The 16,364-nt window shown below is 38.0% G+C and overlaps 1 protein-coding gene across 1 annotated transcript in view; it reads left to right on the top strand.

Moving 5' to 3' along the window:
* The window catches only part of PRKDC (protein kinase, DNA-activated, catalytic polypeptide), an 85,135-nt gene that overhangs the window by 44,793 nt on the left and 23,978 nt on the right, over positions 1-16,364 (top strand). The window contains exons 51-65 of the mRNA XM_009881122.1: positions 73-224; positions 838-969; positions 1,410-1,521; positions 2,948-3,072; positions 3,166-3,315; positions 3,740-3,913; positions 4,806-4,904; positions 5,560-5,770; positions 6,351-6,540; positions 6,923-7,138; positions 8,429-8,541; positions 10,460-10,591; positions 11,783-11,962; positions 15,354-15,562; positions 15,999-16,137. Of these exons, the coding sequence (XP_009879424.1) occupies positions 73-224; positions 838-969; positions 1,410-1,521; positions 2,948-3,072; positions 3,166-3,315; positions 3,740-3,913; positions 4,806-4,904; positions 5,560-5,770; positions 6,351-6,540; positions 6,923-7,138; positions 8,429-8,541; positions 10,460-10,591; positions 11,783-11,962; positions 15,354-15,562; positions 15,999-16,137 (2,334 nt within the window). The remainder of the gene's footprint in view (positions 1-72; positions 225-837; positions 970-1,409; positions 1,522-2,947; positions 3,073-3,165; positions 3,316-3,739; positions 3,914-4,805; positions 4,905-5,559; positions 5,771-6,350; positions 6,541-6,922; positions 7,139-8,428; positions 8,542-10,459; positions 10,592-11,782; positions 11,963-15,353; positions 15,563-15,998; positions 16,138-16,364) is intronic.

Genomic DNA, 16,364 nt, shown 5'->3' with positions numbered 1-16,364 from the left:
CTTGCTTTCATAAAACAATATATGTCTTCGTGTTGGAGTCACTATGTTTCTGTTTGCTCCTGTTCATTGTAGGGGAATATTAAGGATGAGATTTTAGCTAACAGATTGCTTGAATTCTTGATGAAGAATGCCTTTCACCAAAAAAGAGCTGTGTTCAGACACAATCTGGAAATCATAAAGACAGTTATAGAGTGTTGGAAGAACTGTCTCTCCATACCTTACAGGTAAGCATTTAGACAACTGCTTTCTTTTATCGATATTTCAAGAATATAAGTGAACCACTATCAAAGGAGATGAAAAGGTAAATTCAACTGCAATAGTAAACTTTTTGTCCCTAGTGTTGACAGTAGAACTTCAGAACTGAGCTCTCCAAAGTTTGTAACTTAATTTGCAAAACAGCAAAGCGAGCAATGGGGAAAACATGTAGAGAATTACAGCAAAGCAACAACAAAAGCAGGAAGAATCTCTGCAAAGACTTACCTTTTATTTGAAATTCGGGGTATTATCACTGAATATTGGTGTGTTCTTAGTAAGACTTCTGTGATCTGCTGTGCTCCTGAACTTGTTGCAGAGAATTTGTGTGGGCTTACAATCTCCTTTTAGATATTTTTTGGGGGGTGGGGGGAAGACTTCTTCATTGAAGCTGAACACTTACTTGTTTCTGAACAAGCTTTCTACTGGTTTTGATGTGAGCGTGTATGCATATGTACATATTTTCTGCTGGCTTTGGTGGGGTTGTATGTGTCTATATATCTGTACATACACAGTGAGTGATTTATGGTGTGTATATTATGGATTTTTCATGTCAGTCATTACTTTTATGTTTTTATCCAACAGTTTAATATTTGAAAAGTTTTCTAGTGGAGACTCTGATACAAAAGACAACTCGGTGGGAATTCAGCTGCTGGGAATTGTTCTTGCTAACAATTTACCTCCCTTTGACCCAAAGTGTGAAATAGATCGTGTCAGGTGAGAAATGCAACTTTTTGGAGAATGATTTTGATAAAAGCTTAAGACAAAGAGAGCAAGTCTCACTTGTCAGCATGAAATATGGGAGCTGGATTGTTCGTTTATTGGAATTGTTTGTCCCGTCATCCCTGTGCTATTGTCTGTCAGATGTAATGCTTTTCTAGCTGCAAACTGCAGACGGCATTTATTTTGGAAAATATCTAGAAGGATGTAAGCTTTTTTACAGTGGGCCCTAGGGTTGCAATTTCATGGGAATTAACAGAGTCGGGAAGTGCCAAGTCAAGGATTTGAGACACTGCAGGTGGAAATCCATGTTGCACGGTATTCAAGTCTTCTAAAAGTAGTCACTATTGCCCTAGGCAGCTCAGGTGAGTTTTTTGTTTGAGTTAAAAATTGGATGCTGGAGTAGTAGCTTACAGCAGGTCTACCTTCTGTGTTAGGTATTTTCAGGCTTTGACCAGCAACATGGGCTTATTAAAGTATAAAGAAGTTTATGCGGCTGCAGCAGAAGTGTTGGGACTTGCTCTTCGATACATTGCTGAGAGAGAAAATGTAAGTGAACTGTATTGTTTGTTTGACCATTCCTGTCCTAATTCTATGTATGTTTTTTGTATGACTACTCAATTCAGCTGCAAAAATGAATGTATTTAAAACTCAAGAGCCTTTGTCCAACAGGTTGCGTTAAAAGTTTAAACTCAAGAGGAAAACAGTTTGAGAGCAGACTAAGTGCAGAGTTTTTGTGCTGCTGTTTTGGAGCTGACAGGGAACAGTCTCTTTCTGAGGCGTTGTTCAGCTTTTGCTAACCACTAACACTGGCATGGTACATTTAAAGCTGTTTTTCTTTTTTAAAGAAAAAAAAAATTGCAGGTTGGTAGGTTTGGAGCTACCTTTTGAATATCTGTATCTGAGGATGTTTAACTTGTAAATTTTGACATAAAATTTAAAGGTATTGTACTTAATTTTGAATCCAGTTATTCTCTAGGTAATGGGTAAGGTGAATGCAAAACTGTTGCTCCCCAAATCCTACAGTATTAGAACTAGGGGACAGTGCTTGATGATCACAGAAATCAGTGTGAGACAGATGCTAGAAGTACTACTTTACGCAACAGTTAGCAAACTTCTGGAATTTGTTGCCAGAAGAGATTCTAAGGTTAAGTAGCATCATCAGGTTCAAAGAGAAATTAGGTAAATTCAGGCACAAAAAAAAAAAAATCATGAACAGCTTCTAAAAGTAATAGGCAACAATGTACACTCTAAGATCCCTAATCTAATGATGGAAACATGTTGGGTTGTGAGAGAAAAGGAGGACAAAATGCAGCCAGGCTCATGTACACCCCCTAAATATCATTCTGTAGCTGCTGTTGGACACAAAAATACCAAGGTACTGGCTAGGTAGATTATTAGTCTGACTTTACTTCCCTCCCTACTATTCTTCTTTTCCCACTTAATTGCATTCTGGTTGTTCTTTCACAGGTTGTAGAGCATATTTCATAAATTTAATTCCTGCAGTCTTCTCTTTCAGTGTCTTCCAAGTTCCATTATAAGCATTTTGAATAACTAAGCAAAGGTGGTGCAAATACTTTATCTTTCACAAAGCTTATTTCTTGGACGTTAACTGAACGTTGCTGATTATTTTTCACTATTTCACTAAAAACGTCTAGTTTTTTACATTCATTAATTGGAAATCTGCCATACCAAATGAGTTGCTACTTATTTATGTAAGCATACTAAGCAACTTGTATTTCAAAATTAAGGCGTTGGTTCCAAACCAATCAAACAAAGCTCACAAATGTATTGTTTAAGCAGACAATCATGTGTTTCAGCTAGGCAGCAGCCATGAAGCACCATAAATGTCAAGATGAGGTGGGTGGATCTTACCTAGTAAAATGCACTAAAATCAAACAGTACAGCAGAACAATGTGTCATTAAGGTGGTTATGAATTTCATGGCTATGCTTGTCCTACTTTCTCATTTTCAGGTACTTGAAGATCCAGTTTATGATGGTGTCATAAGACAATTAAAACATCATCAGAACACCCAACAGGATAAGTTTATTCAATGCTTGAATAAAGTTGTTAAGAATTTTCCACCTCTTGCTGACAGGTGTGTCATAAGTTACATGGTATGTTCATTGTAGATCTAGAGGAATAATAGAAAATAACTTGCTTTTCTTTGTGGGCTTCTGGTTGTGTTAAGGTTTGTGAACGCAGTATTCTTTTTGCTACCCAAACTTCATGGTGTGATGAAAACCTACTGTCTGGAAGTAATAATGTGTCGTGCAGAAGAAATACCTGATCTCCACTTACAGTTAAAGAGTAAAGACTTTATCCAGATCATGAATCACAGGTGAGTGATCATGTGATTACAAATGTGGATGCATAGTCTAAACTTCTTGATAACATTTTCTGTGCTGGCCACAACATTTTTACCTTCAGAAGTATTTATAATTCATGTTCACTTTTTGGTCACTGCTCTCCTAATTTGAGGTAATGGAATCTGGGAGTTAAGATGGTTGGCTCACTGTGAAAAACAAACAAACAAAACCCTAAATAGCATTAAGGTGAAACACCACTGGGATGTGAATTTCTGTAGTAGGTATTAGTTTAGTTAAGTTCTTAGTCTTGGTTGAACTCAAAAGTATTTACCTAAAGCCCTTTATGCAAAACCAAATATTATTGCTAAACCCTAAACTGTTCTTCTGGTTCTGTGTGTAGCAGTGAAGAGCAACATAACTATTCTTTTTTTTTTTTTTTCTCCCATCTCTTTTTAGGGATGACGAAAGGCAAAGGGTTTGTTTGGATATAGTGTACAAGATGCTGTCTAAACTAAAACCACCAGAACTTAAAGAACTTCTTCCTGCAGTGACAGGGTTCATTTCTCACCTTTCCGTAATATGTCGACAGCGCATGTATGATATTCTGATGTGGATTTATGATAATTACAGGTGTGTATTCACTGGAGGTGTTGTCTTTCAGTGGTTTGTCACAGGCAGACTGAAAGTGTTTGTAACATTGCCTTCCAACTTCATGTCCCTCGGTGCAGAATTTTTCCCGTTCGCAGAAGAATAAAGCCTGTGATTTGTCTAAGTAGCTCTGGCCTTTGGTGGCACTTTTATCATTTCCACTAAGGGACAAAGACTTAGACCTGAACTTTATCCCAGAACTGGGATGTTGCATCATCACAGCATGATGGCATAAGAGGTCTTAGTTCTGATGCTCCCACTTTTTTTCTTGTTGCCAGAATTGGTAACTAGAAAGATTTGTACACTAGAGAAATTTATTTGTAAGTTGAAGGTGGATTAAGGCACTTTGGCATGATCTGGATCCCTTTAATCTGGTCACGTAAAGTTGTTCTTTCTGTTTGACCCCTATAGTAGGGAACAAGTACGTACTCAGCTTGACAAGTGGGTTGCTGTTGAATCATCTAACTCAGTTGGGTTTCTTTATATGATTTTTCCAAGATAACTTAACTATTTGAAGGGATAATTATTGTGAAGAAAAATTTTTTACTCCAGTGTTACTTGGGAAAAGCTAATTCTCTGCTTTTTTCTCAGTTTTAACCTTGCAAACTCAGAATTACTTCTATTCGGTCTTTATAGTAAATACCTAACACATATTACTTGGCTTCCTGATTTATTCTTTTCTAAGTAGTGGAGAGATAAGATATTTTTGGCAATGAAGACCTCATGTTGTGAAAAACATGCAGTATTGTCATGCCAAGTTGAGATTTTTATGAGAAGGGCGTGTTCTTCCTTTTCTCCCACCATCCTCATCCTCTTATTTTACTACGGATTGTTTGAGATAAGTCATTAAGAGACATTTTTCTCCTACCATCAGTGATCCAGAAAGCCAAGCAGATGGTGATTCTCAGGAAATACTCAAACTGGCAAAAGAAATCCTACTTCAAGGACTAATTGATGAGAATGCTGAACTGCAGTGAGTAAATGTTGCTGTGACGGTTGTCTGAAGTAATGAATCCCTAAATTGCCATTTCTTTGTCTGTAATAGACGTGTTGATCCTTAGAGGTTTTTAAAGTAGTTTGATATTAAAGAGTAACAGTGAGGTAACATTTTTTCCTTTTCTTCCAATAAGTTAAGTTATAAATTGTATCCCGTAATGTTACACCAAATTTGAGTGAAGCACAGAGCTTTTGAACAGACTTCTAAGCCATGGAGAAGTTGTTTCAGTATGCATTAATGTTCTAGAGTTTTTGAACAACAAGAAAGGCCCTCGCTATACAAAAACTCACAAAAATAGATTTAAATGTTGGAGGATATTGGATTTTTAAAATTTTTTGGTGAAGCCAAAGATAGAATAGATCTCTGTGCGTATCCACCCCTAGCACTTCTCAAGAGGAAAACAACTCAATAGAAATACTTTTCTCAGAGTACACCTTTAATATCAGTTGAATGGCGTAGAGCATGGTAGGTGAAGGAAGAATTTGGTGTAATACAATGGAGGATCCATGGCATGAAAGGGTTAGTTGAAGGCTTTATAATCTTACTGTGTTTTCTTAACTTGACTTTTTTGATAGTGTTGTGTTTTCTGTTTGCAGACAACCAAGAATAACTTGACTCCTTGCCTTTACAGATTAATTGTTAGGAATTTTTGGAGTGACGAGACAAGGTTACCTGCAAATACTCTTGAGCGCATGCTGGCGTTGTTAAGTTCTTTATATTCCACCAAGATTGAAACACAGTACTTGAGTCTAATCACAAATTTTCTGCTTGAAATGACTAGCAAGAGCCCGGATTATTACAGAAAAATATTTGAGCATCCGCTGTCTGAATGCAAATTTCAGGTGAATTGTAGTGTGTTATCCTTTGTGCAACCGTGTGACAAATGCCATTCCTTAATGCAGTTACCACTTGTCCAAGAATAGTGAAGGAGATTTTTTGAAAGCGCGTTTTGTACTTCATAGTTAACGACTGCAATAGTTGTGGGTTATGCACAGTATCAGAAGTTTGATTTTGTGGGGGCAATAACTTTGCTTTCTCTTCAAAAAATAAAGGTTTAATTAAAATAACTATGTACACAAAGTATAGATGGTGTGTAGAGTACTGAAAGACTTAAAAAGGAGGGTAGTGGAGAGAAGCACCATAAGCTGGCGAAAAACTGTGAAGAAACAGGAGTACTGGTACAAGAGCTGTGAATCAGTCCTCAGCTGACCAGTCCAAATTAGTGAGCTTTTTCACTGAACTATGGAGAACTTCTGTGGTTTGGGTTTGTTGGTTTGTTTTTTTTTTTTGTAGTCAAGTTCTGTCCCTATACCTGGGATGATGCTTTATTCTGTACTTTAATTTCTGCTATCCTGTCTCAAGGAAGGAAGGCAAAAAGCCTCCATTCTTACTGTTCTTATTAAAATCTTTTTGTGTTTGTAGGACTTTGTAATTGATTCTAGCTGGCGTTATCGAAGTACTGTGCTCACACCTATGTTTCTGGAGACTCAAGCTTCTCAGAGTATCCACAGGAGTTTATCACAAGAAAGATCCCTTTCTGCTTCTGGGTCAATTGGTGGTCGAGTGAGGGCTACCCAACGGCAATATGAATTTACACCTACACAGCATGTCAGTAAGTCCACACCACTGTCTTCTGAAATTTTCTTACATGCTATAGGAATTATTTCATTCTCTTCCTTCCTGTTGTATATGGATTTTTAATGCAAAAGTGTAAATGCATTTAATATTTTGTTCTTAAGGGCACCTCGGGGGTTTTTTGCATTATGAGAAAAAAAGTCATCTGGTCACATTTTTATTAGTATCATATATATTTTACGTTCTGCCTAATGTAAAAGAAGTTTGTTTTTTACCTAACAGCTTGAAATCTGTTTTGCCCATAAACACTGGGAATGATACTTTTCCAGGCAGGAAAATTACCTGCTTCATAGATATTTTCACTTGATTTATATGTGGATACATTACAGTTTTTTTTACCCTTTTTTTTTTTTTTACAGGTGGTAGAAGTACTTTTAATTGGCTAACTGGAAGTAGCATTGATACATTGGCAGAGTATACAGTTCCTTCGTCCTCTGAATCCTTGTCTTCATCCATGCTGTTGGTTAACAAACAGAGTGAAAAATTTAAACAAGCAACCTTTAAACCAGTGGGGCCAGATTTTGGGAAAAAAAGGTTGGGTTTGCCTGGAGATGAGGTGGACAGCAAAACTAAAGGTCTGTAAGCCTTATGATGCAATTTATATAGAAATACTACATTTTTATGGACCGTCTTTTTTCAGTTATTTGGCTGGTAGTCCATTATCTTTTAAGACATTCTAATTGTGGTTCAACTTGAGAGATTTTTCTTTCCAGGAATGTGTGGCGACACCTAATGTGTGGCAAAAAGCTAGAATTGTGCTAGGAATTGCAAAACTATATGTTGCTAGACAAAAGAACTGACTGGATAGAAGCCAGCTGGTGTGATCTTTGCATTCCTACCTCTCCCTAAGACAATCATAGCATGAATGTTAGACAGTTCTGTCCCTTCTGTTTTAAATTTAACTGCTTATCTCTTTAAAGAAGAGATCTCTTTAAACATATTTTTCCCAAACCATTTCAGCTGTGCTGACACAATCTACAACATACTGCAATCTGGCCTTAGAATTACCTGCTATTTTCTGAGAATGCTCCTTCATCCACCCAGTTAATAACTGAAAAATATCAGTACTGTTCTGGAATAGCTTAGGCTCCTTCTCCGCATTTCATCTTGCCTACTTTGTCATTAAAATTTTGATGGGAAGGATGAGAGTAGGAGTTCAGGCAGAGAGCTGTAAAGGTTGACCTTTTCAATACCCGAGAGGTGCTTCAGGGCAGTTTTGAATGGACCATGCTGAACTGCAGAAAGAGAGGTCAGTGTACCTTCCAGTCAGTCCCTGGTCTTCCAGGAGGATAATGCCACTTATAGTGGTCTGGTTTAGTTTGCTCGCTTTTCTTTCCTAGGAAATGGACTGAACAGTCTGTAAAGTGGTCTTTCTCCATGACTGCCCTGAGCAGGAGTTGATCCAGTGACAGCTCTGTAATAGTAACTTATAATAATATAGTACTGCAATTTTTTACCTAATCTTGGAATATATGTAGCAGCTCTTTTATGTAGGGAGCTGTATACTTTATGGAATATGGTGCAAATGCCATACTTTCCTTTGAGAGCTTAAAATAAGTCTGTCGTGGGGCAAATTTGTTCATGAATTTTAGCGCCTTTCCCAGTACAATAGTTTCACCCTTATACCTCATCCACCTGCTTAGTTTTTATATAAATGCTTATTACCTATTCTCCTAAAAACAACTTAATTTTTTTAATTTGCTGTCTTGAAAGGCTTTGCATTGAGTTGTTGGATATGAAACTTAGAAGTCTAGCTAGTAAGCTAGTAAATACAAAGATTGTTTGTAATTATATGATGCTCTTGCCTTAAATCTGAAGTTTGGTTGAGAAAGGAAAACCTGTGGACATGACCATGTGTTCCCTAGGTATAGAAGAACGAGCAGAAATTCTAAGACTGCGGAGACGTTTCATGAAGGACCAAGAGAAACTCAGTTTGATTTATGCTCGAAAAGGTGTGGCTGAACAGAAAAGAGAAAAGGTTTGTCAATCCAAATAAAGTCTAAAACCTTAAGTGCCAATGCCATTTGCATCTTGTACTTCATCTCCAGAAGTAACTTTGTGAAGAAAGGGTAGGTGTAAGATACTGGTTGCTGCTTTAAGAGCTTTAGAAGGTTTTATCTGGAAATCATGCTATTTATGTGCTTAAAGCTGAATGCTGTTACTTAGCATGAGTGAGAAAAGAGTGATAATACTTCCAGTCTACCACTTAGTGTGTGTGAAGGGATTTTATGTGATGGAGTCCCTAACAGCTATGGGAAGCTTTGCAGTTGTCATCCTGGAAACTAGGGGCCTTGAAGCTACAGTACTCTGCAGAAATAGTTGGCGAACATTATCCAGTGTCTGAAGGTGAACTCAAAAATATGATAGAGCTGAGGGACTAGCCAAAACCATTGCGTACTTTTAACCTGAAGGAATGTCAATGGTAATCATTTGCTGAGTGTTTATCAAGGCCAGAAACTTAGTACTATGTGGGTTTCCTGATTGTGTTATGTACTTACAATTAGTTTAAGTATTTTTAAGCTTCGTAACAGTTTTTTAGAGGTTCCTGTTACTAAAAATAGCATACATTATCGTCTAAAAATGATAGCAGTTAGACTCGGAGCAAAGGAACCCAGGATTGAGAGCTACCATTTTGAGACACTCTTATAATTCTTCGCAGTGGCAGACAACTGTGTAAACACAACTTATGTCTGGAAGAACCACACAAACACCTATTTTAGTCGATTTATATTTACTTGCAGGCTAAAGCTACCATTTCCTCCCACCCTGCAAGACAGAACCTGTAACGCATTCTGTATAACAGTCCAAATTACAACCACCAAAAAACCCTGTGATACTCCACAATAAAAGATAAAATGTCAAGAGATTTGTTGCACATAAACACACATGGAACTTGGTGACTTGCATTAATACCATACCTGATGGGACAGGAAAAAGTAGGTCCAAAGCAAGAAAGTATTTGGAAAAAGCTTTAGCAAAGCCCTAATTTCTCCCAGCATATTTCTTGAAATTTTTTTTACAATTATCCCTTTGAAGTTGTGTAGAAGGAAAATTATGAAGCGTTAACAGAAGAGAAAAAAAAAAATGTTTAAGCTCTCTCCTATTTTATTTTTCCATTCTACCAATGTGTATATATCTATCAATTGTCTGCTCATTTAACTGTTAATGGCAGTCGTTAAAAATAAAATCCCAGCCTCTAAACTTACTGCTGATTTCCTTATAGCATATCAGTGCTATGAAAAGGAAGAAAGACACAGGAAGCGATAGGTTTTGCCTATATGTGGTAGTAGCTCTTGTTCAATTTCAATGTGTTCCTCTAAGCCTCAGCAAAAGGCAGGGCAGCTGTTTAACAACTGCAGCTTACAACAGTTTTATTACAGTTAGGTTTAAGTTTTACTAGGAATCCATTCTACCAGGCTCATCCTTCTTCCTTCCTCTCCCCATCCCACTGTGTGAAATAAAACACGCTAGCTGTAGCAACATCATTTTACTTTGCACTTGGACCAGGCTGAGAACTGTCGTGTTACGGACTGCTGTGGCTCAGCTGGCAGGCAGTGACTTACTAAACCATAGCAGCTCACTAGCTGTCAGTCATAATCCTTCTCTTTAAAAGTGACTTAAATACTACCTCTGTGGAAGCAGGAACTACAAGGCATTAATAGTAGTAGTTAATGGCCGAAGTAAGTCTGTGAACAAGACTTTGGAGTCTTTAATTGACTAAGATAATTTTGGGTTTAACTATATTACAACTTTATGGGAAATGTATTTGTTTAATAACCATGGCAAAAGTTTATAAAGCACTTTAGAAGTGCTCCTGCTTATTCTGTCTTACCTAGATATATCTCTTTCTAAGTAATACGATTTAATTTTTTTTTAACATGAGCAATGCCTTTCAGGAGATGAAATCAGAGCTGAAGATGAAGTATGATGCCCAGGTTACTTTGTACAGAAGTTACCGAGTAGGAGACCTTCCTGACATCCAGATTGAATACCGCAGTCTCATTGCCCCTCTGCAGGGCCTTGCCCAGGTCTGTCTGCTTTTCAAAGGTCGTTTGTGAAGTTTTCTGTTCTTGTAGGGAAAACGATGTGTAGTTGGGCAGCTGCTTTCAAAATTGAGTTGTTGTTTTGTAGTCAAACTCTGTGATATGCTTTTAAAGAGTCTGTTTTGAGGGAGGGTTTCTCCTACCCCTGAGCTGGTGCAGTGATGAGCAAAATGCCTTGTACCTTTGCCTCACCTGAGTAGTTGAGTTGGACACTGAGGACCTGAGACATCAGCTGTTGTTCATTGCCTCTGGGTTCCTCTGCTTGAGAAAAAGATGTTTGTGGTCTTTACAGACATTATTGCAAAGGATATCTCACTGTACAACAACAAAACATCCATTTTTTGTTCTTTTATGTGGCTATAGCGGAGTTGTAAAAATACAAATGAAGTTACTGTGTCTAAGACTGGACTCAGACTACTCAGTAAAGCTGATCCAATACTCCTTTTCCCACCTGAAAGCGGTAGAAACTGTAGGCTGAACCTATCCTATTATACGGTGTTTGGGAAGTCATGGTGTTCCTGATTACCTTTGTATTTAATTTCTTTTGATGATCCCTTATCTCTCTGTACAGGGAGGAAGTAGCACAATCATGAGTTATCTGAATAGCATTAGATCAAGAGTTAGACCAAACTCCAGTTCCATGACAGACCAGGATGCATAGGGTTATGTTACACATACAAATGCGGTTCTGGGTTGAAAAAATGCCTTTAAATCTCAGATGGAACTCTCTGTTTGTACAGACAGTCTGTTACTCTGTGTTAGCTCCTTCAGTGTTAGGTCTGGGTCCTCTCACACATTGATGTCTTCGTTTTTTTTTCCTGAAACCCTCTTCACTGGCAGTGGTGTCCATAAGATGATAATTGGGCATCTGGTTTCTGTAGTGGGAATTGTGAATATGTGAAAATTGTAAATTCCATCCTCTCTACCAACACTCTGGCCTGAAATCTACATTGTCTTGGAGTTTCTTTCTGTAGAAGAATTAGGACGGTATTTGAATGGGTAGTACAGTAATTCCTGACGTAGGTGTAATGCATGCCAGACTAATTATTCCAGTCCCAAAGAGTGTCCACACAGAGATCAGGTACAGGGTGGGTCATATCTCTTAATTTTATTTATTAGTTTATTGTGTCACAGCAAAATTCAGTGTGGCCTTATTGCTTTTGTTGTAATTTACAGAAAGATCCAACATTTGCCAAGCAGCTTTTCAGCAGTTTGTTTGATGGAATTTTTCATGAGGTAGAAAAATCTAAAACTCCTTCTGAGAAAAAAGCCATTATCCAGAAGCTGCTGAATGACTTCAATAATTTCCTGAGTATGAGCCTGTCTTACTTCCCACCATTCATTGCGTGCATCCAGGTAAATCCTGCTATAGCTGAAAGTAACTGAATATAATGAATATAGTAACTGAATATAATGAATATAGTAACTGAATATGTCTTTGAATGTGTGATTAACCCAGTGGTAGTGAAGGTTAAATACTGTTACTGAAATTTAGACAGAGATGGAGAGAGAATTGTTAACCAAATGGGTATTTCAAGTGGTTCTGGTTAAGGTGAACAAGGTAATTTGTGCCTCTGAACTGATTTTTCAAGGTTCCTGCAATTTCTGATCTGTAGAGTTTGAGTCACCTTTTAATGTCTTAATTGCAGCAGTAACAAGAAGAGACTTGATTTTATATGAAAGCCACAAGAACAATTGAAAGGGTTATGTGGGTGCCATGTGCTTATCTTCCTGTTTCTGGGAAGTGCTTGCTGAGGAAGACTTTGATGTCTTGAGGATATCAGTAGCTGTCAGACTGTTTGTTGTTAGCATCTCTTATTTATTTTTTCAAATTAGTCCCTTGACAGTAGTTGTCTGGGGATTTTCAGTAATGAGGGAAGGACTCGCTCCCACCAAAGGGTGAGTGGGTGCACCACAGCTGTTTCACTGGAAAGGAAACACGAACCTTTCTCCTATGAGAATATACTGACCTGGAATAGATTGTGAACTTCATCATCTTTTACCCCAGTTTTCAGGGAGATAAAAAAACCTGTCCAAGCACCTGTTACGTACTCGTTGACACTGTATTTAATGTTTCTTGTTAACTTGCTGATCTTAATGTTCTGTCTGATTTGTAGCTCTCAAAATAATTTTTTTTGAGTGGTTTCTTTCTGTTATGGAAATGTAAATACTCTGTGACAGTAGATGTCATTCGTAATACAGGAGAAATGTCTAGTTTGGACTAGCTTTTTAAACAGTGACAAACTTTGCTTCTTAGTACTTGTCTTTACGCATCTGAAAAAATGTAATTTCTTGTTTACTTTTTTCTGTGCAGCTGCATAAAAGGTCAAATGCTATGGGGATTTTTTTGGGCTGTCTTGGTATTTTTCAAGCCAGCATCTTACAATAGCTATCTGTTAATATTCCCTCTTGACATTGCATTTGTTGGTTTACTGTCTTGATATTATTTCTTTGTGTTGAATTATGCTGTCTGTTAGACCCATTAATAACACTGTTGTGTTAGGCTACTTCTTTTCTGAATAGACATAAAATTATGACTCAAAAAATAGAAAAGTTAAAATTAGAAAAAAAATACAGACTTTGTAAGAGCGATAAGAGCATCTCATTGCCATCCCCGTGCAATAACAAAAGAACAGCAGCACAAAGGCAAGCCTCAGCCTGTGGATTTGAGCACCCTGCATAACAGTGAAGGGAAGTCTTTTCCCCAACAGGGAACAGAGTTCGTATTGATCAGGAGACAGAGCTGGGAGAGGGAGAGCAAGAGCACGGCTGTCATTTGGCTCACAAAGGCTGTCCTAATGGCTTGGCCATTTGGAAATACAGCTTCTACTTCCTATATACTAACAATATAATAAATATTGGCTTATTTCAAAAAGCATTCCTACTTCACTGCCATTTCCTTCTCGTTGTTTAACCTTTTTAGTCTTGTACAGGTTCGAGTCCCATCAGGAGAGTAACTTGGTGATAAAAGGAGCTGGTTTTGTCTACAGGGGTAATCTTAAAATTGACTATGAAGCTCTGGAATTAGCTTTCAGGACAGATTAAAAACCAGCAGAAATACTAAGAAAGTTGTTAACCCCACAGCAACATAGAGATATCTGGCCTCTGAAGAACGTATAATTGTCTGCGAGTATTATAACTGTCAGGCCAGCTTGGATGCCATTCGTCCTAATCTCTGAACTTGTGGTGCAAATAAAGACAGAACGCACTGCATGCAGAGCAAGGAACGTGCCCTCCGCTTTCAGAAGATAAGTGATCAAAAAGTCACCAAAATGCACTGAATCTCCTTGGATGTGGGACGGGGACAATGTCTGTAAATTGTGAGTTTGGGATAGTGTTCGTTCTCTGCTTGTACCGTTATATTTACAGATTTCTTGCACTTTTTCCTAGGCATCCTTGAGAAAGGGCTTTTGATCTTACCTTAGCAAAGAGCTATTAAGTTTTCAGACTGTGCAGTTGGCACTGCATCCCTGACACAACCCCTGAAAGCTGGCAGTTAAGGAGTGTGTGCCCGTACATAGGAGTGTCTGAGGCGTGCATGCAGCTTTGATAGAAGCCGCTAGTTGAAATTGCCTGAATAGCGGGTGAAGCATATGCTAACCCCTTGTTGGGATCCGCCTGGTCGGTAACACAGGAAGCTACAAAAAGCTGTTCTTTTTCTCTTTTTTTTTTTTTTTGAGTACAAATCTATTGGTGTGAGAATCTCAGCTATACAAATTGCGTGATGTGTTTGCTTATGCCACATGCTTATTCTGCAGGTTTTGTGGTGGTTGCTGTTGATTAAAGAAGTGTAGCTTGGTTGTTCTCACAGCCTCCTGTTACAATTTCCAAATAGTGCTATTTTTCACTTAGTGTTCTTGAACATACTGTGTTGCAAGAATCAAATTTTTGTCCTAAAACTCAGTGCTGTTTTTTGTAATTAAAGTTATATGACCACTCTTTCACATTGTAGATTTTTATTTTTTTTTTCTTCCTGTTTGGTTAAAGTATTATTGCAACTTTCCTTTAGGTTCTTCAGTGGAGAAAAAGCCTGGTTTTACTAAACTGGTCTGCTTCTTTCTTGATATATTTACCTGTATTTGGGACAATGGTTTAAGTATTCAAAAAAACCTTCAGGTAAACAAGAATGTTTATCCTTGAAAAACAGTTTACTCTGTAGTTGGACTGATGATAAATAAGATAAAGGTCTACTTAAAATATTGTCATATCTTCAAATCAGGCAGGACTAGATGAGTGTACTACTAAATGAGTCTAACAGGAAGCTGTGGTATGCTAAAACTGGGTAAGTGTGTGGCTAGAAAGCCTCCAGCTCAGAGAAGACATTGTAGCTCATCGTGCCTTTGGCTTCTGGTGGAAATGTACCGCTCAATAGGTTAAGTGAAACGGAGCTGTGGTGTAGCCGGCACCACGCTGCCAGCAAACAGAAGGAGAGATTGAGGCTGTGAATGTGTCCATCTACCTCTCCCCCACTTCCCATGTGTTTCTGCGACAGAGTTGTCCCCGTGCCCTGGAGACTGGCAAAGTAGAGGGGTTATTCTCTACTGTTCTCTGGCCAAAGAGCAACAGCACAGAAGGAAAAGCATTCCAGTTTTCCTAGAGTCAGGAAATTCTGGAGATGTTATCTGGAGATAACGGCTTATTTTCAAAGCTTGCTCTGTAAGAAGAGGGGTACCAAATAGGTGATCTGTAAAAGCTAACTATCAGTATAGTTTTAGACCAAGTAGACACTTGTTGTTTTCTTTTATAGGAAATGAGTTATCAGCACAGAGAGCTACTAGAGCTGGATTCATTAAATGTGAGCACGAGCTGCCTTGCGAGCTTACAGCAGCCAGTGGGCATCCTTCTTCTGGAGCGTGCCCTGATGGCTCTGTCACCTGAGGAACAGCCCCCATCCAAGCGAATGCGTGGAAGGACAGAGCTTCCCCCAGATGTCATCAGATGGATTGAACTTGCTAAGTAAATTCTTGTTTGAGATGATTTACTCCCCTTTAAGTTTGCCTTGTGAAGAACTCCGCCTTTATGGCTTACGGGATTTCTTTTTTAGTCTTTCCCTCTTTTAGAATTAGGTATGCTTTTAACTTCTTGTTAGTTAATTACTGTCTTTCAGTTAGAGCAGTTATACTTAACAGCTGTGCACTCTGATGCTATCAGACTGCTGAAAAATGTCTCGTTCATAGCTTTTCAACTGCAGGAGTTTACATGGTTCAGGTATTACCCTACAAGATGAAGTTTATCTATTTAAATATATATTTATGATCTTACATAAGAAATACTTTTTTTTACTATTACAAGCCAGAGTATTACTGCGTATTGAAGTATCGTTTTGTTAAATAGCTTATGTTTGCATTGATATACCTGTGTTCAACTAATTAAAAGATTTCAATTTTACTAGGCTCTACCGATCTCTTGGGGATTATGATGTCCTTCGCGGAATTTTCAGTGGTAAGATTGGGACTAAGGAAATTACCCAGAAAGCGTTGTTGGCAGAAGCAAGGAGTGATTACGCTGAAGCAGCTAAATATTATGATGAGGTAAAATGACAACAAGATTTTTTTGTTTCATAAATATGTCGTGGCTTAAAACTAATAAACCAAAATTAAACATTTTGAGAAACAGCATATTGTTTAAAATGTCCTTGTGTCTTGTTTGGTTGATGTCTGTAAAGAGAGGGGAACAGATGAGCAGTCACAACAGAGCAGTAAGCGTGATTCTTTTTATGGTCTCCTACAAAGCCTCACACATGCAATCGCCTACGCGG

Source organism: Charadrius vociferus, unplaced genomic scaffold, assembly GCF_000708025.1.
Source record: "Charadrius vociferus isolate BGI_N301 unplaced genomic scaffold, ASM70802v2 scaffold23, whole genome shotgun sequence".
Classification (NCBI taxonomy): Eukaryota; Metazoa; Chordata; class Aves; order Charadriiformes; family Charadriidae; genus Charadrius; species Charadrius vociferus.
Note: the sequence above shows the minus strand (reverse complement) of the source record. Positions and strands in the feature narration are given on the sequence as shown.